This window comes from Pararge aegeria, chromosome 27, assembly GCF_905163445.1.
Source record: "Pararge aegeria chromosome 27, ilParAegt1.1, whole genome shotgun sequence".
In the NCBI taxonomy this organism is placed as follows: Eukaryota; Metazoa; Arthropoda; class Insecta; order Lepidoptera; family Nymphalidae; genus Pararge; species Pararge aegeria.
The window spans coordinates 8,063,740-8,090,403 of NC_053206.1; the positions used below are offsets into that span (position 1 = coordinate 8,063,740).

The 26,664-nt window shown below is 34.0% G+C and overlaps 2 protein-coding genes across 2 annotated transcripts in view; both read left to right on the top strand.

The window, feature by feature from the left end:
* Positions 1-8,306, top strand: part of LOC120635624 (GTP-binding protein 2) — a 32,116-nt gene extending 23,810 nt beyond the window's left edge. The window contains exons 14-18 of the mRNA XM_039906653.1: positions 1,192-1,424; positions 1,587-2,162; positions 2,574-2,669; positions 4,695-4,822; positions 6,062-8,306. Of these exons, the coding sequence (XP_039762587.1) occupies positions 1,192-1,424; positions 1,587-2,162; positions 2,574-2,669; positions 4,695-4,822; positions 6,062-6,104 (1,076 nt within the window). The 3' untranslated portion in view covers positions 6,105-8,306. The remainder of the gene's footprint in view (positions 1-1,191; positions 1,425-1,586; positions 2,163-2,573; positions 2,670-4,694; positions 4,823-6,061) is intronic.
* A 2,682-nt stretch (positions 8,307-10,988) lies between these two features.
* LOC120635664 (zinc finger protein Xfin-like) lies at positions 10,989-26,261 on the top strand. The gene is made up of 4 exons (XM_039906745.1): positions 10,989-11,098; positions 11,233-11,485; positions 16,964-17,092; positions 18,839-26,261. The coding sequence occupies exons 3-4, from the start codon at positions 16,978-16,980 to the stop codon at positions 24,367-24,369; spliced, it is 5,646 nt and encodes a 1,881-aa protein (XP_039762679.1). The 5' UTR covers positions 10,989-11,098; positions 11,233-11,485; positions 16,964-16,977; the 3' UTR covers positions 24,370-26,261.
* The last annotated feature ends 403 nt before the right edge of the window (positions 26,262-26,664 follow it).

Sequence of the window (26,664 nt, forward strand, 5' to 3'; positions counted from 1 at the left end):
TTTGTCCTCTATCTGCAACTACAGTTTGGGCAAAGTTAAACGTATATTATAACCACTATAGGACAAAAATAATTATTTAAATCGGTTATAATTTGTCGGAGTTATGGTGTAAAATCGTCAAAAACTTTCAACCCCTCTCCCAAAGGAACCGAGCTTAATGTCGGGATAAAAAAGTATCCTATATTACCTCTAACACTTCCAAGAATATGTGTACAAAATTTCATGAGGATCGGTTTGGTAGTTTTTGCGTGAAAGCGTAACAAACAAACTTACAATGACATTTATAATATTAAGTAGGCATTAGCGTATAAATAAATAATAAATAAATATACTACGACAATACACACATCGCCATCTAGCCCCAAAGTAAGCGTAGCTTGTGTTATGGGTACTAAGATGCCTGTTGAATAATTTTATGAATAACATACATAAATACTTAGAAAATACATTTAAACACCCAGACACTGAAAAACATTCATGCTCATCACACAAACATTTTCCAGTAGTGGGAATCTAACCCACGGCCTTGCTCAGAAAGCAAGGTCGCTGCAAACTACGCCAATCAGCCGTCAAAAGCGTATGTAGTTGTATGAGCCAGTTCACACACATGACAGTATTGCGGATCCAGTAACAACAGAAATACTGATCCGTTTTATTGGATCGAAACCGCACGAGGCAGTGCCACTGGGGTGCGCAGGGTGCGGTTTGATGCACACAGCCATTCACAACGTCCATCCTCATATTTGATAGTAGCAGGCGCTACTTTGCGGAAATCCATAATATATTATGAAAATTAAGCTCAATTTGCTATACTCCGCGAACAGCAGGAGAGTATACGGGTTGAAGAAATTACAAATATTACGTAATACAGATTCTCCTGTTGTTCGCGGAGTGTAGCAAATTAAGCTTAATTTTTCATAAAGTCCGTCCTCGTAGAAAGTAGACGATACACTGAAGAAACAAAGTCCAGGACCGTCGGATCAGCTAAAATGGATCCTGTAAAATCGGATGTTCCATGTGAACGAGCCTCGATAGGCATGCATGAATAAAGAAATTTGAATTTGGAACTTTGCGTACACGCGTAGTTTGAAAATCGCACTGGAGATTGACCACGTGGCTGAAATCGAAATTTAAAAATTTAAAAAACCTACTTTTAAGTGTTTTTAATTTTTTTTTTATGCGTCTTCTCAGGGCCTCTGGACACGGGGGAGTTCGTGGAGATATCCGTGAAGAGTATATACAGGAACCGCGTGCCGTGTGGCTGCGTGCGGGCAGGCCAGAGCGCGTCTCTGGGCCTCAGCCACCGCCCGCCCAGCCTGCGCCAGGGGATGGTGCTACTCGCCATCCCGGAGCAGTACCGGCGCGGCGGGTACCGGAAGCCCACGTTTGGGGGATGTGCGCCTGGACGCTGCAAAGGGAAACAGGTGATTTGATTGCCGCTGCTATCGTAATTCAGATGTTTAATAATTGTATAGTGATTAAATTTGTTTGTATACTCATTGGGAGTATCGGCGCGCAAGCAAATTTGAACCGGACTCTTATAACTTAATATCTATATATAAATTAACTCAATATCTATGTTTTAGATGATCAAAACGGTGCAATCGTCTCAGAACGTCGAAAAGAATCGCAAAAACGCGCGCAGACAGCACAAAAACATACTACAGGACATAGCCAACGTACAGAATAACATAACGAAGACCATAGACAACAGGAACAAAGACGTAACTACCAACATTCAAAAGATAATAATAGACAAGGGCGCTAAAGATGTTGCCAACATAGAAATACTAATAACGGACAAAGATACAAAAGAAATATGTGCAGCTAGCTTACGGAACAGCCTTGCAAGGACAATGGACAGAGATGCTGGCAACCTAGAAAAACTGACCATAGACAAGGATCCTCAAAATATAGCCAACATAGAGAAACTAATGATAGACAAGAATCCTCTAGATATAGTGGGAGCACAAAACAGTTTAACGAAGACCATAGACAAAACCTCCAAAATATATATATCAGAATCTGATGATGATGTTAAATATACAAAGGATGTGATAGGCTGTGATAATGCAGTGGAAGAACGTGATGACCTCTGTGTTTGTGATGACGTTGTGATGTTGGAAGACCCTAATGATCCGAGGGGGTGTATTTATTTTCAAGTAAGTACTATTTTCGAGACATTACAGTAAATTTAAATCTTTACCGTTCATAACTAATAAAAAAACCGATTAGGGGTACGGCACCCAGTCACCCAGTAAGTCAATACTCCGCACAAAGCAGGAGAATCTGTATGGTGTAATTTATAATTTCTTCAATCCTTATACTCCACACCAAACAGAACTTCGGCTAGGTACCTCTGAGGAAAGCAAATTAAGCTAAATTTTCATAATATATCATGGGATAAGCATAGAATTTATTAAAAAAAATTATATATTGTTGTGGTATTAATAGCGCCATCTAGTGATGCCATGCGTAGTTATGTTGTCACCGATTGTTATTTTATGTTATAGACTAGGTTTAAATTTCAATCTCCGAAGTGAACTTGGAAGTAAAGAATGTTCTTTCCTCAGGCGTCCGTTCACGTGCTGCGACACTCCACCGCCATCTACCCCGGCTTCCAGTGCTCCGTGCACGTGGGGAATGTGCGGCAGACGGCAATTATTGAGGTGAGTATCTTTGAACTTCCAACTTTATAGTTGGAAGCAGTTATCCCACTATAATTTATATTATTATTATTATATAATAGACTAAGCAGCTTTCGCTGATGCGTCTATATCATTTCTTACGCTCTTTGTCTTTTTGATGTTTATCCAGTCCATTCTTAAACTGATTCAGTGATTCTGCAGTCACTACATCTTCAGGCAAGGCATTCCACATTTGTAAGACTCTATTGCTGATAAAGTGCTCGGAAGGATTAGACGATGTCTGCTGATATTCAAGTTTGAGACCATAGCCCCTTAATCTGGGGTTACTCTTTTTTAAAAATATTTCGTTAAAATTTGGAATGTTGTAATACTCATTTCATATTTTATAAGTTTCAATGAGATCGCCTCTTTCTCGCCTACTTTTGAGGGTGCTGAGTCCCAGGTTTGCAAGCCTTTGCTCATATGAAAGATTTCTCAATTCTCTTGGCAATTTAGTGGCTCGTCTCTGAACCTTTTAAAGCATTTCTATATCCTTAACAAAATAGGGACTCCAGACCTGGAAAGCATACTCCAATAAAGGTCTTACATATGTCTTATATATCTGTATAATATAAATAAACAATAGACAGATTAACTGCTTCCCACTATAAACCACTAAAATATAGATTAACCATAGACGGGTTAACTGCTTTCAACTATATTATAGATTAACCGCTTTCCACGATGACTTTCTATAATATAGATTGACTATAGAAAGATTTAATGCTTGCAACCATAACTTACTGTAATATAGATTAACTATAGACGGATTAATTGCTTCCAACTATATTAAAGATTAACTATAGGCAAATTAACTGCTTTCCACTTAGATATATATTAACTAAAGACGGATTAATTGCTTCCAACTATATTATGGATTAACTATAGACGGATTAATTTCTTCTAACTATAACCTACTATAATATAGATTAACTATGGACGGATTAATTGCTTTCAACTATATTATAGATTAACTTTAGACAGATTAATTGCTTCCAGCTATATTATATATATCCAACTATATTGACCGCCGATTGGATCAGTGGGCGGCGACCCTGCTTTCTGGTTCGATTCACACAGCTGGAAAGTGTTTGTGTGATGAACATGAATAATTTTCTGTGTTTATCTGTATATCATAAGTATTTATGTACATTATTCATCAGTTAACTTAGTACTATGACGATTTGTGTTGTAGTTAATAGGGATGTGAAAAAATAATCGATTAAAAATCGATTTTTTAAAAGTAAAAATCGATTTTAATACGTGATTTTATTTTTATGAATAATCGATTTTTTTATAATCATTCAATCAATTATTACTGTTTTTTCATCTTCAACCCCCCAACATTAAGTTTGCTTTTTTTGGCCCAGAACCCGGAATGCGAACTGCCAATGAAAACTCTCCATAATATTACATTAACGCCATCTATTCATCTATGATGGCATTACTTCTGTGCTTTTAAAACAGTTGAGTTTGATCAAAAATTCACTAGATGGAGTCAACGAATTGTACTATTTTATTGACTGACGAATCATTTCACAACATTTGGTTGGCATATTTGGTTGATATGCCATCCAAATGTTGTGAAATGATTCGTCGGTGAAACTTCATTTTTCAAACGAGCCGTTATTCCTGAACTCGTTGCCTACGGATGTTTATTTATTTGAATAATTTAATTTTGCTGATTTATGTGAAAAACATTTTAATTTCAACTTTTTAACATTTGATTGTTTAATTTGTGTTGATTATATAAAAACTTACTATTTCTGTTGTCTATTTTGAATTAATGAAATTTGTATACTATTTATGGTGTTTATTTTGTAATTACTTGGCAAATTAGGAAAAAAAAAACGATTAATATAACAAAATCGATTATTTATAAATCGATTTTTCTCGCTAAGCAGAAAACCGGATTAATTAAAAATCGATTTTTTATGTACACGTTCACATCCCTTTATGTAGTATTTATTTATAGATTAACTGTAATCAACCGGTGTGTACCCGCAGGGCATCATGGCGCCCAACAGCGTGCTCCGTGCTGGGCAGGCGGCGCCGGTTGTGTTCCGCTTCGCGCGCTGCCCCGAGTACCTGGTGCGCGGCCGCCGGCTTCTGTTCACGGCCGGCCTCGGCACGCGGTACGTAGCCACGGAGCCCAATAGCAAGACCCTCCCCTCAGTGGGTGATCGTGCCCGGTGATAGATCTCCAACCATTCATCTTTGGAAGTTCAAATTTAAAGATTTTAAAATAATGACAGTGTACAGTCAGTACATATTTGAAAATTTAATGTACGTTCATAGAAACATTTCTAAATTTAAGAAAAAATGTGACCGCAATAATTTAAACATTAGAAGTAACAATAAACTTACAGTGCAATATACTAGGTTGCATAGAGTTCATAATTCGTTTAAAGGAAATTGCATACAATTCTACAATAAACTACCAATTGATATCTTGGAGATGTCTCTTAAAAAGTTCAAAGTTTGTATTAAACGTAAGCTTATAGAAAAGTCCTATTATAGTATAAAGGACTCCGTAATCGATAAAAAAGCTTGGGTGTAAGTTATTGCTCTAACCAGGTTGCTCTTCTAATAATTTAAAATGACATTGTGAGATGGTGATAACAATAAAAAAACACCCGGCTAAGTTTGTTGTGGGCTTCTTCTTAGACCAGGTCGCGTTTAGAACCCTCGTAGTTTTAGTTTTAAGTTTACGAATGTGGTTATCGCCATCATCTCACTACCGTGTGGTTCTTATGTACGCATCAAAAGTGCCACCTGTGGGCCTACTTGAATAAAGATATTTTTGACTTTGACTTTGACTTTGACTTATATATAGTCAACTTTCGTGAACACTTCGTTAGCGCTTCGTTAAACTCTTTATAAGGCTCTTATCCTAGATCGAAATATCGACGAATCCCAAAATATTATCGTTTTATGTACCCGTTGAACTATAAATAAATAAATAAATATGCTACGACAATACACAACGCCATCTAGCCCCAAAGAAAGCGTAGCTTGTGTTGTCGGTACTAAGATGACTGATGAATAATTTTATGAATAATATACATAAATACTTAGAAAATACATATAAACACCCAGACACTGAAAAACATTCATGCTTATAACACAAACGTTTTCCAGTAGTGGGATTCGAACCCACGGCTTTGAACTCAGAAAGCAGGGTCGCTGCAAACTGCGCCAATCGGCCGTCATATTTAAGAAACTAATATATATTATGATAAGCCATAAATTCTTCCGCTTCGGCCCATTATTTTATTAGCGCTGCGTGCCCCGTACTCGTTCCCCTCGAAAGGGAAGCCGAAAGTTCACAGCTACCGAGATATAATTTTAATATATTTCTCATTATATTTCAGAGCCATCGGACGTGTCACGCAGACGTTTCCATACGTCCCTTGAAGATAAATAAATCGCAGCATTTTGGAACTACAAAAACTTATTCAATTTTCATAAATACGTAGCAATTTATACAGATTTTACTATTTAAGTGTAGTTGTTCATAGTGAGTCAACTCAGACGCTCTACAGTAGGGGTTTGTGTAGCTAGAGCAGTACGGGTTCTCTTTGCTTGCGCGCCCTTACATCCAATGAGTATACAAACAAGTGGATTTATTATATTCCTTGGGACTGAGCTCCTATGCCTCAGGTTGATGGACACAGGGTTGCACGTACCTTGCATGCCCTACGAAGTGTTACTCTGTTTATAGGTGTTGCCACTTACCATCAGGTGGGCCATCCTGCTTGGTCCGTCAAATTATATTAAAAAAAACCTCATTATTTAGAATAGAATCAAAGGTATGTCTATAGGTAGCTTTTCTACCGTTGATTTGAAACTGTATTCCATAACAAAAAGATACTGGAAGAACTTTTTATAACTTGAATTTTTTTCAGTAACGTTCAGTAATCACACGATCGTTTATATTTAACTTTAAGAAACTAATTATGGTATTAGTGCAATGGATAATGAACAAAAAAAGAGTATTTTTATTTAACAAAAATTTCATCCTTTAAATAGTTTTAACAAGTTTGTAATAAAAATTGAAAAAAAAATGACTTCTATTTTACAAAAAATAACAAAAGTTTCGTGTGCAAAAGTACAAGCTTACTTAGAAGTAAGGAGTATTATGAGTAATACCAAATAAATTATACAATGATATCATTTATTTGTGATAATTAATTAAGTACATAATTTTACATCAAATTTCGCCATTTCCGGTGTACGAACATTTTACATATAGAAAAATCTTATGCATACTTTTGTGTGAAGCGTGTTTTCAAAATAATAAAACATGCAAAAAAAAAAAATTTTGATTGTTTTTCTCTATTTTAACAATCTTACACTAAATAACTAGCGAAAACTTGCATGTTTATAAAGGCCAACGATTTAGTGACTCAGGTTTTCAAGTTTTTTGGCACTTAAGAACAGGTTCTCAAGTTATTATGTAGAACACAAGTTCTTTTAGCTCGATATCGTTTAAAACAATTTACGCTTGACCACGATCTCGTTTGTTGGTAAGTGAAAATGTTATTTGAAAATAACTTAAAATTAAGTTAAAATTAACTAACACTATGCTTAAGAATTTAACATAATATGTGTTTTAATTTATAATAATTATTTATTATTGTGAATGAAAACAGCTTTAGCCATTATTTTGTCGGTGTTTGGTCGACTAGAATCAAAACAGATTTGGGTACCAATTATGTCGGTGTATTGCCAACTAGTTTCACGTTTCAATTGTCTAAATCACATATTTATGTCTATAAAATAACTATTTTAACAAAAAAAACGGAAAATACACAGACATCACGTAAGGGATTTAGAGCTGATTTTCGTGGACGCTGCTTGCACCAATTAATGACCGTTGTTCAAGCCGCAAAGGTACAATCAGTGACCGAGCGGAACGACTATATGTATACAATTATTGACCGTCCCAATTGGGATTATAAACTTATTTTCCCCTGCGAAGGCTCATTGGGTGAATGTCACATGATTAGAAGTACAAATAAAGATACTTATTTGATACCAAACATATAAATAAAACTGCTCATATTCGCACGTTAGCTGTTGAAGTCCGCTGATGTAGCAGTACCTAGTACCTTAGTTAACACGTAATAACGTCAGACTAAAATTATTCTTACATACATAGTTTTAAAACTCAAATTACCACAACTACTGTTACGGCTTTTAGCGGAACTTTTGGAAAATTCAAATAACAGTAGTAAATAATTTGTGATTTAAAAATGAGTGACATTAGGTCCATTTAGCATTGATGGTGTAATGTTTTTATACACAAAACTTTCCTCGCTCACACTCATTGTCGAGACCATAAGTTCTGAACCTTTTATGGAATAACATTTCCAAAAAAAAAAAAAAAAAAACTATTCTCTTTGACTTACAAATTTACACAGAAACCTAACTGAATTATTAATGTATATAGTCTACATATTGCATCAATCTATTTAAAATAATTAAATGTATGTTTCGACTAAAAAACTTATAGTAATTATTGTGAAATGAAAATGATACTAATAATAGTAAAATCTATTTGGAATTTTGTGAGCACATTTATAGCTAAATATAATAAAATTAGATACAACCGAATTAACTTTGTTTCTTTTCTTTACCACGCATCCACCAAATTATTTACCTTTATTGATAATCTGTGTTCATATTCATATTAGGAATGCGATTGCTTGTCTGTTCGGCTTTCCGTTGAACTGATCTTGAGTGATTTCGGCGAACATGAAACCCTATTGTTTATTTATGACCAAGTGTTGTCCGCGAGTTATATTTAGGGTCGCAGCAGGTTGCAGAATAAAAAAATGTTAAGACTAATATAAATTTATAAGACTAAGAGTTACATTATTAATTATTGAAGTTATACTTCTTAAGGCGCGTTATGAAAAAATTATGAGAATGAAATTTTAAGATGCGCGAGCATCTGTGACACAAATTTAACAGTATGAAGCTGTCTGCTTAACCGCTCATTAAGTCTCGAAAAAAAAGCTACCAACATTGAAATTGAATGAAATTGAACCTCGATATTAGTCGCGAATGTTGGTACGCTCGTCACCTCTGATCACTGTTTTCATATTCATAATATTTATCAACATGTTTCTAATTTATACATTCACAACACGTGTTTTAGTTTCATACAAGTGCGAATTATATATGTGCTAATAAATTATATTCAGTAGTGATTTAAATTGAATATTTTGATTGATATTACTTACTATTTGTGAATATTAGTGAAAAAAATTGTGCTTATATACTTTTTCAAGTGCTCCAATATAATTGAGGTTAAGTATCCGTATGTATTATTTATTTATATTTACGTATAAATAAGATGAAATAAATAAATAATTTGTAAATTATATCAATAATTTAAACCGCTTTTTCTTAGAAAATGCCATACGACTAAATAAATAATGACTTAACAATTATACATTGTAAAGTCAACATCTCCTGAGGATGCTCCGGTGTCGGAACGAATGGGTCGCTATATTGTGGTGGCGGCCATCTTGCATTCGTAATTTGCCATAGCGGATAATGTTTGTCGTAGGTTGCGATAAAGCCACCAAATTGTACCTTCTTACTATGTTATTTCTGTGACTACTTTTTTCTTGGTGTACAATAAAAGTGTACCTATACATTCTTACATTCAGTATAATATTCTCTTTGTCAAGTCCTTTATTATAATATTAAAACTAAACTTATTTAATATGCCTGGCCGATATGTGGCCTGACGAGCTCACGAGCATAGCTTTTACAATTAATTCCCATAGGAAGCGTGGTAAAAAAGGTATCGCATCACGATTCAAATCTAGCCTCCGGAATTCGCTGCGCCGACGTAACGAGCAGGCATACTATGGCTATTCCGCAGGTATGCCTACGTAACACGTGTTTAATTTGGGCTTTTAAAAATCATGCGGAACTCTTCATTTTCCTGGCATTCAAATGTATCATGGGATGCAAATTATTTGTATGCGAAATTTCATCACGATCAATCATACAATCTATGGTAACAATTTTTTTTTTAAATATAACCCAACTGTGGCATTAATATTTTCTTTTCCAGGATACAAGCTACATATGCCCCAAATAATCTTAGATCTTAGGTAACAATCGGGCAAACACACTATCGCATTTATAATAAACTAGCGGACCCTGGCCATCTGTCCGGCTGATTCGTGAATCTAAACCATCCAGGATCTTACCAATCTATGCCACCCAAACGCATACCAAAAAATTGATTCAAATCGGTCCAGCCGTTGAGGAGGAGTTCAGTGACATACACACGCACACAAGAAATACATATATAAGATAATAATAGTAATTCTTTATTTGCTAACCTATGACCCATCTACACTATTATATAACAATAATTAAAAACAGTAAAAATCAAAAACTAAATTAAACAAAATACACGAGAAGAATGAAATTGAAATGTTTTTATTAATCTATGGTAATTGTAAGAAAGAGTTATGAGCATTATAAGCAATTAATATCATTTGTTTTAAAGGTGTAGGAAAACATTGTAAGTAAACTTGCTTGAGAGTTCTCCATTTTGATCTCAACAGCGTTTGAAGTATACCAATTCGCACTCATTCTGAAATGTGACCCTTGCCCAGTTGTGGGCCGCTCATAGAACTATGTATGTCTAAAAAAAGTGTAAACTCCCCGTAACGTAACGTTGCTAGCGCACAAATTTTTCATTTTCCCCATTTTATGGTAAACAATTAGAACATTAGAGGTAAAATAATTACTGCTAAATGGAATAAAGTGATTAATCGCTAGTTCGAGAAATACTACAGAAGTGGTTTTTGATGCTTCTATACTCTATAGTATAGTCGTCTGTCGTGTACGTGGTTTCTGTATGTTATTAATTCTGTAGGTCGTGGGTTCTGTGGTAAGGGGTTGATAATAATACATGCTTATGTTATAAATGCCCAAGGTGAATAAGAATAATTGTTATTTAATGCAAACGATTATGATTTAATGAATATACCCGAAGCAACCCATTTAATCGCAAGCAATGCATATTCAGACTACTACAGATTCCCTACATAAATTAAAAAATCGCATAATAAAGCTAACGCATAAAATTAAATACGGATGATTCTTACTTCAAAGCTGCCACGAAGATGTTATTCTTCTATCAAACCACCTGCGCAACTTTAAAGCATCGTGTACAAGCACTATCGAAAAGCCTTTGTCTATGGTCAGCTCCAAAATCCTAGAATCCATTCCCTAGCCACAGTACAACATAAAGATTGAGGTTATAAAAAGTGTTGTTATTACGGTGGACAGTGGATTTTTATGTGTTTTATTTTATTTTATTTCTAACTGTTTGAACACTAATTGTAATCTTTTACGGAAGTACATATAATTCGGTAATATTTTTTTGTTGTATTTTCATATTTGTTAGGCTTGATGAAGCCGAAAACGGACCGACCATTAAATCAAACTATACGAAGCTAACGTTTCAATTTTGTATTCATGTTCTTTATAACTGCATTATTTACAGGTTAACTACAAGCTCCAACCTTGTTTTGTGTGTTAGGAAGAGAAATGGACAATAAAAACATCATATTTGCATACGAACCACTGAATATTTTAGGTAAATAATGTGAATTCAAAATAGGCTACTGCCCGAAGTTTTATGCTAATACAGTCTAAAATGTAACCTGCGATTAAAGTCGGTCAATTCACGAACCGGAGAATACAAAAATCTTCATTGAATTGAGTGAAAATCCAGTTTTCTATATAAAAAGTGAAAGGTGAGTGCAAAGTTTTAACCTAAAGTAGTTTTATTATCCCTGGTCTGCCATTTCAACAAGTGCTATGTCATGATATTGTCTCAGATGGTAGCAGAAGCCGGTAGGGGTAAGACAGATAAATTTAGCGCATGCACCCAATCAGGTTCTATCATTGAAATAAATCTGATTCATACAGAGCTCTAAATTCCTATACTGCATGTCTCTGTAAACAGGATGGCAATTAATAGTATTAAACCACACCTCTAATTGGTTTACACACGACTTCGCACCTTAATGCTATATAGCTTGATGGTAGGGAGGTAACTAGCCGCGGCTGAAGCCTCGTACGTTAGGCCAGGCAAAATTCAAAATTATAAATTGCCAAATTGCCCTGCCAGGGTGCAAACCTGAGACCTCCAAGCAGCGCTCTCCGCTGCGCCAGGGAGGTAGTCTGAATATTAGTTATGAATTACAGATATACTTTTGAAGACATTGTAGTTGTTGACATTATCCCTACTAATATTATAAATGTGAATGTAAGTTTGTTTGTTAAGCTTTCACGCAAAAACTACTAAACCGATCCTCATGAAACTTTGTACACATATTCTTGGAAGTGGTTGAAGTAATATAGGATACTTATTATCCTGACATTAAGCTCGGCTCGTTTGGGAAAGGGTATGAGTGTTTGACGATTTTACACCATTACTCTGACAAATTATAACCAATTTATATAATTATTTTTGTACTATAGATGTTATAATATGTGTTTAATTTTGCCCAAACTTTGTGTGGATCTGATGAATGTGATTGGAGGATAGAGGACAGAACTCCTCAGCGGACAGCAGCAAACCCCTCATTTAAGGCTTAGTGATTGAATGAAAAATTTGAAAAAAATGAAAAAATTTTTTTTTATTCAAAAAATACGTTTTACATTTAACATTTATCCGTTGTTGGGACATCCTTTACTTTTGAATACTTTAAATTTTTTTAGATCTAAATCTAAACCTTTTTTAATTGGGAAAAAAACACATTAAAAACATCATATAAAGTACAGCGAGGCTACTATACAATTGATGATTTTTTTAATGACAAGGTTGCTGAAGCATTCAGCTCAGCTTTCATCTCTCACAAGATAGAAAAATGAATTTGAAAATGTAAAATATAAATTGTTGACATTGGAAAAGTGCAACTGCTGAGTTTCTTGCCGGCTTCTTCATAGAGTCACTACACACAAACAGACTTGACGTTTCAAAAGTGCTCATATTAGGCCTACTTGTAATGAATGTATTTTGATGTATCGAGATATGACTCTACAATGTAAAGCATATGAGAGAGTCCTTTTATAATGAAAAAGTCTAGCAAGTCGGGTATTTTATTGCGATCTGTCTGCCAGTAGGTTGGTTCTCCTGTAGATAATGCAGTTAGATGGAGACTATCCATGCATTTTTTTAGCTCTCGACCTCGCGTCGTTATTAATCTGGAGCCCCAAAAAGTGTGTTTACTATTCCAGTCTCCTCCAGATATATACTTGTTTCCTAAGCTCCTGAAGTAACAGGCGAAGTTTTCTTCCTTGATTTTGTTAGGAGGGGGACAATAAACAGCGCTTATATTTATAGGGCCCATTTTATCTTCTATAGTGATATTTGTAGCTTGCAAGTAGTTTTCTTTAAATTCACTATGCATGTTGTGCTTAACGTTACTTTTTATGATTACTGCTGTGCCACCATGAGATCTTCCATCTGGGTGATTTGTTGTGTACACACTGTAATGTTTAAGTTTGAAGCATGCCCGGTCGTTAAGGTGTGTTTCAGATATTAAGATTACATCTATTTTGTTTGTTTTGAGAACTATATCTAGATCTTCCTTATTTGGCAGTAAGCCATTAATGTTCCAGGTAGCAATCCTCAAATAACCTATTAGGGCAATTTATTCAACAGTGTAGTGATGAGACTTATCAGAGTGCCCATGTGTTGAAGGAGCTGGTCTATCTTTTCTGCCTGATTAATGATAAGAGTTTCTAATTTATTTTTTGGCTGTGAATCATTTGTTTCAGCGTGTCTTCTTTAAGCTGTAGGGTGTGCGCTGTGACTTTATATTGTCAACGTTATACATCAGTTTTTCTTCGAAAATTCTACTGTTCATTTTTCTTCCTAATTCAGTCCTCACTACTTCACTGTAAAGTTGGGTTTGTGATTTTCCTTGTACTATAGTGTCCTTTTCTTTGTGAGAATACATGACAGCTCTTCTGCTGGATTATTTTGATGGTTTTTGAATTTTTCTGGACAATATTTCTTTATATACTTTCAATCCCTTGTATTGCATTAGCTGGATGACTTCCTGTGCAAAGGCAGCATAAAGTAGGTGTGTCGGCCCTTTAATACACATGGTGATTTTATGTGGGCCGGCACATTTTACGCATCTGAATGGTCTCATACAATTATTTTTAGTGTGACCATATTGTTGGCATCTGACACATTGTGCTATGCTTGTTTGTCTTTTAGGGTCTTCTATTAAGACTCTCTGATTATATATGTACTGTATTTCTTTAACGCGTTTATTATTATCATGTTGTACCATATTCACGAAGAATGTGTTAAGAGGAATTTTAGTGCCTTTTTTCCTAGCAGTGACAATTTCTCCTTTCACTTGATTTCCTGTCATTTCTATAGCCTGAATTATAGCATCTTTTGGAGTGCTAAAGTGTAAGTTTTTAATGACTATTCGTGGACATCTCTCTTCTTTTCTTGTAAATGTATGGCCAATAAGGTATTTTGGTCGGATGTGATCATTGATAGCTTTATATTTTTCTATTGATTTTGAGGTTATGATAAGTTGGTTTTTTGATATGATTTTGTATGTGTAATCTTCTTTATTTGCTACTTCTTCAAGGAGTTCTGAGAGTTTTTGTAAATCATCAACACCATATAGGTGGTTTTGATGGTTTTCTGTGTTTTTTGGTAGAATCATCTGTATTTTGTGTATTATCTTCAACGTTTAGTATTGATAAACTGATTGATATTTCAATGTTATTAGTTGCAGAAGTGTTATCTTTGTTTTCGCGTTGCTGTTGATTTAGAATGTTGCTTCTTTTAAAGTGTTTTGGGGATGACTCTGTGTTGTCTTTTGGTTTTGTTCTGGTACTCTTTGCCAGGGTGCATCAGGATTTGTGGCCTTAGCAATCTGGTCTTTTTCTTTAGTTTTTTTTGTATGTCTCTTATGCTTGGTAGATTGCCAAGTGACCGGCTGCGTTCTCTTGTAATAAACATGCTTTTATGAAAGGTCTGTTGCATGTACTTTGGTTTATTTGTGTTTTGAATCATGCTTTTTGTTGAAGTTGAGGCAGATGTTTGGCTTTTTTCTTGATTTAGTTCCCTGACGTTATTTCGATTAACATGAAAGCTTAAATGGGCTGCTTATGATGTTAAAGTCTTTCTTCCAGTAACATTCACTGACACAGGAGCCTGGTCGTTCACTCTTGTGGAATCATCGGTAACATACTTCACACAATCAGGCCCGGATACCTGATAGCGCCGGGGGCTAGCCGGAGTGCATGGCAAGTCACTCTCATATTTACACTTTTCCATTGTACAAAAAGGGGTTTAGGAAGAATCCCAGTAGCACTTTCCTAAGGTTCTACTGCCACGCTGTTTTGAGGGGACTTAGTCCCTCAGGGCTTGTGGGAGCCCGAACACAGGTTATTTACAGACCGCCGCCTGTTGCTCGGCGTTGTCGCTTGTTTTGCACCACCCAGGGGACACGTGTAGGGTTGGCCTTGTAGAAGGTGGTATATATTACGGAAGCGAGCGACGCCATCCCCCAATATATATCCCCATAATGTATTTAAGTAAATAATGTACTTAAGTAAACAATGTACTAAAGTAAATAATGTACTAAAGTAAATAATATACTTTAGTAAATAATGTACTAAAGTAAATAATGTACTTAAGTAAATAATGTACTTAAGTAAATAATGTACTGAAGTAAATAATGTACTAAAGTAAATAATGTACTTTAGTACATCATGTATATAAGTAAATAATGTATTAAAGTAAATAATGTACTGAAGTAAATAATGTACTAAAGTAAATAATGTACTAAAGTAAATAATTTCTCGGTAACATTATGTTGATAATAATGGTAAATTCTATCTTGAAATTTGAAAGTGCGCGCGCAATGCCGACATTTGAAATCACCCATTTTTGAAATACACATTCTTGAATGTAGAACAGCTGATGTACACGAATTAAAATGTACGTGGCACTGATTGCATCTGAATAAAGTCGATTTCGGTAGCGGATAGGTCTCGCTATCCCGTGAAATAGATATTTTAGTTAGTTCTTTGGACAAAACGGGTTCTTTTTTACAGAAATCCAAATGTTTGGAATCTTCCCCGGTCCCCACCTGGCCATGCCAGCGAGCGACGCCATCCCCCAATATATATCCCCATAATGTATTTAAGTAAATAATGTACTTAAGTAAACAATGTACTAAAGTAAATAATGTATTTAAGTAAATAATGAACTAAAGTAAATAATGTTTTTAAGTAAATAATATACTAAGGTAAATAATGTACTATAGTAAATAATGTACTAAAGTAAATAATGTACTAAAGTAAATAATGTACTTAAGTAAATAATGTACTTAAGTAAATAATGTTTTTTGTACATAATGTACTTTAGCAAATAATGTACTTAAGTACAAAATGTATTTAAGTAAATAATGTTAATAATGTACGTAAGTAAAAAATGTACTAAAGTAAATAATATACTTAAGTTAATAATTTACTTAATATTATGTACTTAAGTACATTATGTACAAAAAAACATTATTTACTTAAGTACATTATTTACTTAAATACATTATGTACTTAAGTACATTATTTACTAAAATACATTATTAACTTAAGTACATTATTTACTTAAATACAATATGTACTTAAGTACATTATGTACAAAAAAACATTATTTACTAAAGTACATTATTTACTTAAATACATTATTTACTTAATTACATTATGAACTAAAGTACATTATTAACTTTAGTACATTATTTACTATAGTACATTATTTACTTAAATACTTTATTTACCTTAGTATATTATTTACTTAAAAACATTATTTACTTAAGTACATTATTTACTTTAGTACATTATTAACTTAAGTACATTATTTACTTAAATACATTATTAACTTAAGTACATTATTTACTTAAATACATTATGTCCTTAAGTACATTATGTACAAAAAACATTATTTACTTTAGTATATTATTTACTAAATTATATTATTTACTTGAATATATTAATGAACTTTAGTGCATAATGTATTTAAGTTAATAATATACATAAGTAAATAATGTAATTGTGTACATATTGTAGTTAAGTAAATAATGTACTTTAGTACATAATGTATTTAAGTAAATAATGTACTTAAGTAAATAATGCACTTAAGTGAATATGTTTATTATCCTCATTAATATATCAAATTTATCCTTTTTTAGCTATTTCGTAGACAATGGATGACGATATAGACATTGAGGAGCACGATGTGCTGGACAATCCCCGCATAAAGAACATATTTCCCGACATCAAAATTTTAAAGGCAGAAGTTGAAGATATTAAGGAAGAAGGTATAATTTTATTTTGGCATTCATAATATTTGGAAGCCTTTTAGCAGAGTGGAATCAAACCCTTGAAAGATTATTTAAATACAGATTTGGTGTCAGAATTCATGCGGCCATATTGATATCCACATTGAAAGCAATCGAAACTATATTTATATTGCAGAAAAGAGCTGTACGGTAAATATATAAACTTAAATCACGCGAATCCCTCCGTGAGAAGTTTAAAGAAATAGGCATACTTACTGTAGCTTCACAATATATTTATAACAATATAGTATTTGTAAGACATCATATTAGTCTTTATAAACAAAAAGTGGACATAAACAGTCGACTTACAAGAAATGGTCATAAATTAGTGTCATCTGCATATCGTCTGCGTAAGGTACAGGGATCATTTGTGGGATTGAGTATACGCTTTTATAATATGATTCCTAAGGTTATTTTGGACCTGCCAATGCAAAAGTTTAAAGAATTTGTTAAAACACATTTATTACAGTAGGGTTACTATACAATTGATGAATTTTTTAATGACAAGGTTGCTTGGAAACATCCGGCTCCGCTTTCAGCTCTCACAAGATAGAAAAATGAATGTTAAAATGCAAAATGTAAATTGTTGATAAAATGTCAAAATTCATTTATTTCAAGTAGGCCTAATATAAGCACTTTTGAAACGTCAAGTCTGTCTGTTTGTAGTGATTCTACCACCGGTTCGGAAGGCAGATTCTACCGAGAAGAAGCCGGCAAGAAACTCAGCAGTTGCTCTTTTCCAACATCAACAATTTACATTTTGCATTTTAACATTCATTTTTCTATCTTGTGAGAGCTGAAAATTATTGATATTACAAAAGGAGCTGTCGATCAATCCAAATTATTTTTCTGAATCTCTCCGTGAACAATTTTAAGATATAGGTATACTCACAGTTGCTTGGCAATAAAATTACAAAAATTTAATCTTTGTAAAACAAAACATTAATCTTTATAAAAAAATGTAAATATAAGCAATCGAATTATAGAAACGGTCATAAATTAGTGATATCAGTATGGTCTCAGGATGCTTTCATAACATGATACCGAAGGTACTATTAGATTTATCATTACATAAGTTTAAAGAATGTATATAAATACATTTAATACGTCGAGGTTACTATACCATTGATGAATTACTTAATGACAAGGTTGATTGGAAGCAAACAGCTCCGCTTTCATATCACACAAGATAGAACAATGACTGTTAAATTGTAAAATGATGTTGGAAAAGAGCAACTACTGAGTTTCTTGCCGGCTTCTTCTTCGGGAGAAACTGTCCTTTGAACCAGTGGCAGAGTCACTACAATAGACATACTTGACGTTTCAAAAGTTCTTATTATATTAAGACCTACTTGAAATGAATGAATATTGTTTTTTTTTTTTAAAACCCAACTTTGGTTTAATGTAGTTATGCCAAGTTTGCGGAAAAGGCTCGATATTATCTTATGCAAATAAAGGTTAATTTGCTATAGCCCGCGAAAAGCAGGAGAATCTGTATGGTATACTCCACACCAAACAGATCTTCGGCAATGTACCCTCTACGCACGTTTCGCTCCGAAACCGGAGCATCCCCAGGAGATGTTGACTTTACAATGAATAATTGTTTTTACAATATATCATGGATTTCCGCGGAGTAACGCCTGCTTCTATCCAATCGATATTATCTTCCTGAAACTGACTTCTAAGATATAGATAAAAAAAATTAAAATCTGGTTTTTTTTTCAGACACCTCAATGGACCTAGAAGAAAATTATCATGCTTACAATATAGCCCCAATTGTTTTCGAAGAGGACATCAAATTCAAAACTTTCAACAACAGAATCATTATAGGATCCAAACCCAGTACATCTGCGTTTAGAAACGAAGAGACATATTCCCAAAAGACTGATTACGGAGATACTGATTTTCATGATACCGATTACCAAGAAACATGTTCCCAGAAGAGTTTTAACCAAGACGCTTCAGAAGGGGTAAGTGTCCGAGAGACGAACATCCTACAGTCATTATTAGAGCAGACACAGTTCCAAAACAAAATAATACTTGGTAGCAAATCTCATACAACGGAGATCACCAACGAAAAAAGTGGATACAGAGAAAATGTAATTCTAGATGTTTCTGTAGTATTAGAGGACTGTAAAATGTTTCTGGAAAGCAACCCATGTTTTTGCGACGAATGCCAGATACTTTTCCCCACCGACAACGATTTCGATGCTCACAACATGACCGCGCACTCCTTCTTGGTCGCAGTCAGTAAGAATAAAGCTGTTAAAAGTACAGCGAAACATTCTATACACGAGAATGACATAGACTATAAGAATCTTTTATGTAGCCATTGCAATGTTGTGTTCCCGAATACAATAGCTTTATTGAGGCACACGTACGAACTGTTGCCGGGTAAATTCGTATGCGATAAATGCGATATAGTTTTCGAGAACAATGCGGCGTTTAAGTTGCACAAAGCACAGCACTACGCGGACGGTTCGAAATCAACAAATGCTCTAGCTCGGCCGGATAGGTACGTTGTGTGCACAATATGCACGTGTCACTTCAAATGGATGGCCAAACTACGGATCCACATGCAAATGATTCATAGCTCGAAGAACGAGGTGAGCGACGTCCAGTTCAAGCATTCAGACTTGAAATGCCGTATATGTAACGCAAGATTGAGTAGTAGCCAAAAATATAACAAACATATCAAAGCGTGCCATTTGGAATATTACCGAGAGGAAGACTGTGATGTTGAGACAATATCCAAATTCAAATGCCCACAATGCAGTATGTGCTTCTCGTCAGATTATTCGGTTAGAATACATTTGGCTGCTAAGCATGGCCAGGTGGGGACCGGGGAAGATTCCAAACATTTGGGTTTCTGTAAAAAAGAACCCGTTTTGTCCAAAGAACTAACTAAAATATCTATTTCACGGGATAGCGAGACCTATCCGCTACCGAAATCGACTTTATTCAGATGCAATCAGTGCCACGTACATTTTATTTCGTGTACATCAGCTGTTCTACATTCAAGAATGTGTATTTCAAAAAGGGGTGATTTCAAATGTCGGCATTGCGCGCGCACTTTCAAATTTCAAGATAGAATTTACCATTATTATCAACATAATGTTACCGAGAAATTTAATGTCATAGAAGTCACTAAGAATATATTAGACAGAATATTGTGTAAATGCAAAACGTGTAAAAATTGCTTCGACGAAAAAAGTTTTATGACCCACCACACAGATGTATGCAAAGCTGAGACGCCCGCAATTCATTGTACGGAGTGCAATTTATGGATTCACTCAAAAGCGATGGATGTTCATAAGAAAATTCATGCCACTGGGGTCACCGCGAGAGACTTTATAATAATATATTATGTGCAAGCTAAATTACCTATAAATTTGCACAAAGATAGTGACTGCGAAGACAACTTTCAAATAGGTACAAGTAAATATCAATTGAAAAATACTAAAGTTAGTTCAGTTAAATTCAACGCGAGTAAATTAGCGAAAAGTAAAGGTTACACTAAGTATAATGAATTGGCACATTTCTACTGTCCAACTTGCAAATGTTACATGAAAATCAACAAGATCTCAGACAAGCACTACGTAGGCCAGTGCAACACCACCCGACCTACTTCAACGTGCAAATCTTGCGGTTTGCGCTTCACCAAGAAAACTCTCCAGCGGCACAGTAAACTTCACAAGAAATTCCCAAAACTGAAACTCAAAGAACTAAAATTCACCAACATACAAACAAAGAAGAGGATAAATCCGCCTTATCCGATATTCAAAAAATGCAAACTCTGCGAAGTGAACTTTTTCAGTGTACTAGCATTGAAAAACCATTCGTGCAATGCGGAGGAGCCGAAAATTTGTGCGTTCTGCAACAAAAAATTCAGCGATCTAGCCTACAATTTACACATACAGTTCCACGAATACCCGACTAAAAATAAAATGAATCGAAAAAATGATAGTGAAATGAATGATGTAATGGCTGAAAATCATATAAATGATAAAATGGCTGAAAATGAAAACATACCCGAGCTAATCAAAAAGTATCGCTCCCTCGAACAAGTATGGAATATATTGTTCTTATGTAAAGCATGTGATATAGTTATTGATACATACGATAAAGTGGTTGAGCATTGTCAAGACCATTTCTGCAACATGCAGAGCTATAACATCACGATAAAACATTGCAACATTTGCGATCTTAACTTCGTGGAGGAGTGTTACAAAAAGCATCAAGAACTACATCTAAGCGACGATTTCGACAAGGATTCCTTTAAAATACTCAAATATAAATATGAGAATTTACTATCGGATGATTGGTCGGAAATATTTGCTAGTTTAACAAAAGAGCAAATAGATTTAATACTATCCAAGAGTATGTATAAATTCACTAGATGTGTCAGAATGAAGGCAGTCTCAAATGGACCATATAATTTGACGTTGTATCGATGTGGCAAATGTAATGTGATAATCGCACCGAACAGGGTAGCGAAGCATTCGCAAAACAATAGATGCGAGGGCGCTAGAAAATTTACTTGCTCAGTTTGCAAGTTACGATTTGCATATAAGTCACAAAAAATCATTCATGAAAGCTTGCATGAGTTTAAAAAGCTAAACGTTAAGTCATTCAGAATAATTGAGTTTCATGCAGATAATCAATTCAGTGTTACTGAGCTCAAACACAATGAAATTGCTGAGTTAAATGTGGGTGAGGGTAAACAGAAAAAGAAACCCGACGGACTGAAGTTCATCAGATGCCAGCATTGCGGCAAACTGATAAACAAACATAGATACAAATCCCATATCCAATATCACCACTACTATGATAAAACTAAAGCTAATAAAAAAATTGTCTACAATTTTTACAAATGCAAACAGTGTAACCTTTGCGTTGGTAAAAATACTGTACAGAGGCACATCTGTGAAAATTATTACAGCAAAAAGAAATGTCCGAAATGCCCTCTATTTTTCAGGAGTCAAAACTTGGCCTCTCACTACAAATATCACGAGAAATTCAGCAGAAATAGCATGAACATAATATATTTCGAAAATGGTGTGATACTAAAAAAGGCAAATAAAAACCCCATGGTTGCAAACAAGTTTTATAACAAAGGGCTGACCAATAATAAGTCAATAGGAAAAGCATTTGTTGGAACCAACAAATTCCAAAACAAAATATTGACTTACTACCAATGTTCAAAATGTACTATGTGCATATGGCATGAAGCGAATATAAATAGACATGCCTGTTCATCAGAACCCAGCAGAATTACTTGCGAAAAGTGTGGTATAACATGTCTCTCTTCAAGAAAACAAGCGCACGACAAAATGCACTCGATCAGAAATTTTAACCGCAAAAACATTAAGTTGATCCAATTTAGCGATAAAAAAATAATCAATAACGTAGCTACTAATTGCATTGCGCAAAAACGTAAACCACAGTCAACAAATGAAAAAGTTGCTAAAAAACCTCGAATCGATAGAACGTTTAATAAATATAAAACAAATAGTGAAGCTTCAGTACCAGAGTTTAAAGGATCCATTGCCAAGAAACCAAGAATAAGCATAGATGATGATCGACTCACGACTTGCGACTTTGAGGATGAAACCAAAGATGTGAGTGTAGAACAGTCGATGAGAGACTCGCGGTGTCCACTACATAATATATATTACAAATGTAATATTTGTAAAATATTATTTGTAACCGGCACTGGTCTGGTTGAACATGCAAACGTATGCGAACAAAATAGAGACTTCCAAAAATGCAATTCCTGTGGATTCGCATTTCACACGTCTGAGATAGAACTGCATTACAAAACACAGAATTGTTCAAATGACATGGAAGTCGTATATCTACTTACGTTACGGCAAACAGGAAAATTATATAAAAGGGGAAATAATTGGATTTATTTATGTAAGAAATGCGATTTGTATTACATGACCTACAGTAGTATCAATTACCATTTTAAGAGGAATCACGAAACCAAATGTGCCATTAGAAGTTGTGAAATGTGTAATATAAACTTTACCACCATAACTCATACTAAGCATTTAAAAACACACCATGGCAAGAAAGAAACTTTAATTTCTGATCTGAGTATAGCAGAAATAGCAGATATACCTATGGAAGTAGCTCTACAAGATCTACCAGGTGACAATAATGATGCTACATCAAACACTGAGGAGAAAACTCAAGTTAGTGATTGTGATATGAAAAGTGATGAAAATGTTGCAAATGCGATTGAATGCAGCAGTAATGCCGAAACAAGTGCCCACAGAACTACCCTTGTCCGTAAATCTGGTATTTATCAATGCGAGAAGTGTGGACTTAATTTTGTGCATCCCAAGAGTTTGGTACGTCATAAAATGTATAATAAACACGACGAAGTGCATTATGCTTGTGAAATATGTGACCTCCGTTTCACTAGAATGTCCCTTAAAAAGCACATCGCTATTCACCACGTGAAAGAAGCGAAAAAGAAAGTAACAAACAGTAAGACAGATTTTAATGACAGTGTAGTTGAAAGCATTCATAAAATGTTCTATGATCACAAACCGAACTCCAAAACCGACTCTTCAGCTCATAAATATCACACTGTTAATAATTATGAAAATATAAGTGGAGTATCAAATCCAGATAATCAATCGCTAGAGCCTGTATCTAGCAATTTCGAAGCAAATTCTAATAAAGTCGAAATAACTAAAAAACTATCAAAATCAGTCGATATTTTTGCAAATGAAACAATTAATAATAAACCTACCTTTACAGAAGAAACTAATAGAAGTGGCAAATCTACACCTAATAATAAACCTAACAATTTAGGAGAAGCTAATAAACTAGAAAATAAACCTAACACGGCTAAAAATGAAAGCGATACATCGCTTAATAAAAACAAACTTTTCAAATGTAGCATTTGCGACGTTTATTTCCTTACGGCCAACGATTGCTATGAACACACGGTGTCGCATACGCAGTTAGATACAACAGAATATATCGCTTGTAAAATATGCGATCTCCAGTTTTGCTGTGAATTCCTAGGACGACATATGAAGAGCCATCGTGAGGAAACGTTTAGTGTCGACGATCTTATAGTCGTCGAATATACCCCCAATGATATAGGGGGCGTTAAAACTGATACGTTTCTAGCTATGGATAGACTAAAAACTAAATTAGTATCCACTACAACACATTTCGATACCGATGATGATAAAAGCGCTTGCGTAGATTCTACAACGAGTGCTAGAAGCTAGCTAGTTAAACTCTAGTTTTTCATGATTAGCCTATAACAGCGGAGGGGTGGTGACATCTGTATTCTGAAAAAAAAAACCGTCTAAACGTAAGTCTATTGCCAATAAAGATTACCTGATTCGTAATCAATATTTTTATTGCTGGAACAGTTTTCCGTTGCAAGTATGTAAATGCAAGTATGTAAATTGTATCCGTCCACATCATGCACTGACTACAATATAACGTGTTCGTGTTGCGGGGCTATATTTTTTAACTTTCTTTGAACTGCGATCTGTAAAAATCGTAATCAAATCCAATGGTTTTATTTTCATTGCATAGAAATTACTGTCACTTGTTAGTTTACGTCCGTTTTTTATGTTCAATCTATCTGTAATCTGTCGATAAGCCAAGTTAATTGTTAAAATGTCGAGTGCCAGAAGAAAAATAAAGGTATTATGTCAGTTGAAAATGACGTAATCTAAATATTAGAATTACGAATTTAGAATCTAAGCTTTTTTTTTTCTTTTCTCTTCTGGCTTTAATCTAAGCTTTATTCGTAGGCAGTTAAGTTTTTTTTTTTTTTTTTCATTTATGGTAGACTCCAGCTTCTGTAAATTATACTTTCATAAAGATATATTATTTAGAAAGCCATTACCGCTTACAGAACCGTGATAGGTAGTCTGGCTATTTTTTTGTACGCATTTCCCCGAATAGTGACGTAACAAAATAAAATAGAAAGTAGCGAAATTTTGCAATTTTGAACCTTATGACAAGAGTCATAAAAATGTTTTGGTTAGTAAATTGTATGGATATTTTTTGACACTAATAACAAAAGTAGCCGATTAATAAATCTATAGATTACGGATAAATTAAATATAAAAAATGGATATTAATGTGAGTATGTATGTTACCTTCACAGTAAAGTTAGCGTAGTTCATTGAGGACCAAACATCAGATTCACTTTCCTTACAAAATTAGTATTATCTTAAAATGACTTCATTTAACGTATCTTAACGATTCTACTGAGGGATTATAATTCTGAAACCAAACTTCAAAAATGTTATAACAATACTGCTTTAAGCGATGGTGAGGCATATTGTGGAGTTCAATTATTGTGTCAAAGTTTTTTTTAAGATAACACAATGTAAATATTATAGTGTGACACTAAATAAGATTTAGTATAGTTATGTTTAGTGTGAATTATTTAAGATGCTGAAGCGTATGCTTTTATTTTTTTTATTTTTGTAATAGTTAGTTTTTAAGATACCTACCAGTTTTTAGTAGTTTCTATTTTGTTTTTGTACCATTTTTGGACGACTGACTAAAAAAATGTTTTCTTTATTCAACCATAACTTCTAAATGCCTGGACAGATTTGAATGTACTAATTTTGTATGTAAAACTATTGATAGAATCGTAATAATTCATCTCGAATGACATTGGCTAAATGAAATTGTTTAGATACAATTCAAAATGGCGACTTTGTTAAATTTAGTCTTTTTTTTTTAAATACGTTCCGTGTTGAACCTAGATAACCACTAAACTGATCTATATACTACCTCATTGGTTTAAAAGTTCGATTTTCACCAAAAAGAAGCCAAGAAAGTTCTTCAGTCAAAACGCGGAGTTAGGACCTTTCTTACCCATGACTTTATTTATTACAAATTTAGGTTCAAATCTGAATTTTTCAAAATTATTTTATTGGTGGAAATATAGAAATAAAATCATTTAGAGTGTTTGTCAAACTCTCTCAAATAGAATGAAATCTATTAAACGATTGAGATGTTTTAGTGTTAGTAGTATTTTAAGGCGGTTGTTTTTTTTTATTTTTATGTGTCATTATGCTTAAATTCTCATTCTTAATAAACCAGTAAACGTTACATTGTATTAAGTATTACTGTGTTGTTATTTTTTTAATAGTATTGATCTGATTAATATTCATTTTGTATGTGTAATATTTTGTAAAGTGATTTGCATTTAAATAAAATAATGGTTTTTTGTAATGGTTGGTTTTTCTTTAATTTTTAGCGTGTACCTACTGACACTTATATTAAAAAGTTTGTCTTTCAAATACAAACGCGGCGCATGATGGAATTATTGCTTAATTGAATTACAAAAAAAAAAATTAATAAAATACAATTAACTTCTTATAATGGCTGTACGGTGATATACCTTTGCCTTTTCCCTACGAGAAATACTCGCTGACCTCTATTATTATAAGAAAAAAAAAATCGTTTAGTCGTGATTAATTCTAACGAGATTCGCACTAATATTTCCGAAGTTTGGAAAAGAAGCGTCACAATCTCTATTTCTGTTTGGT

Coding starts and splice junctions, on each gene's coding strand:
- LOC120635664 (XM_039906745.1), top strand. CDS start 16,978: ATGGATGACGATATAGACATTGAGGAGCACGATGTGCTGGACAATCCC. Junction 17,093..18,838: donor TGAAGATATTAAGGAAGAAG/GTATAATTTTAT, acceptor TTTTTTTTTCAG/ACACCTCAATGGACCTAGAA.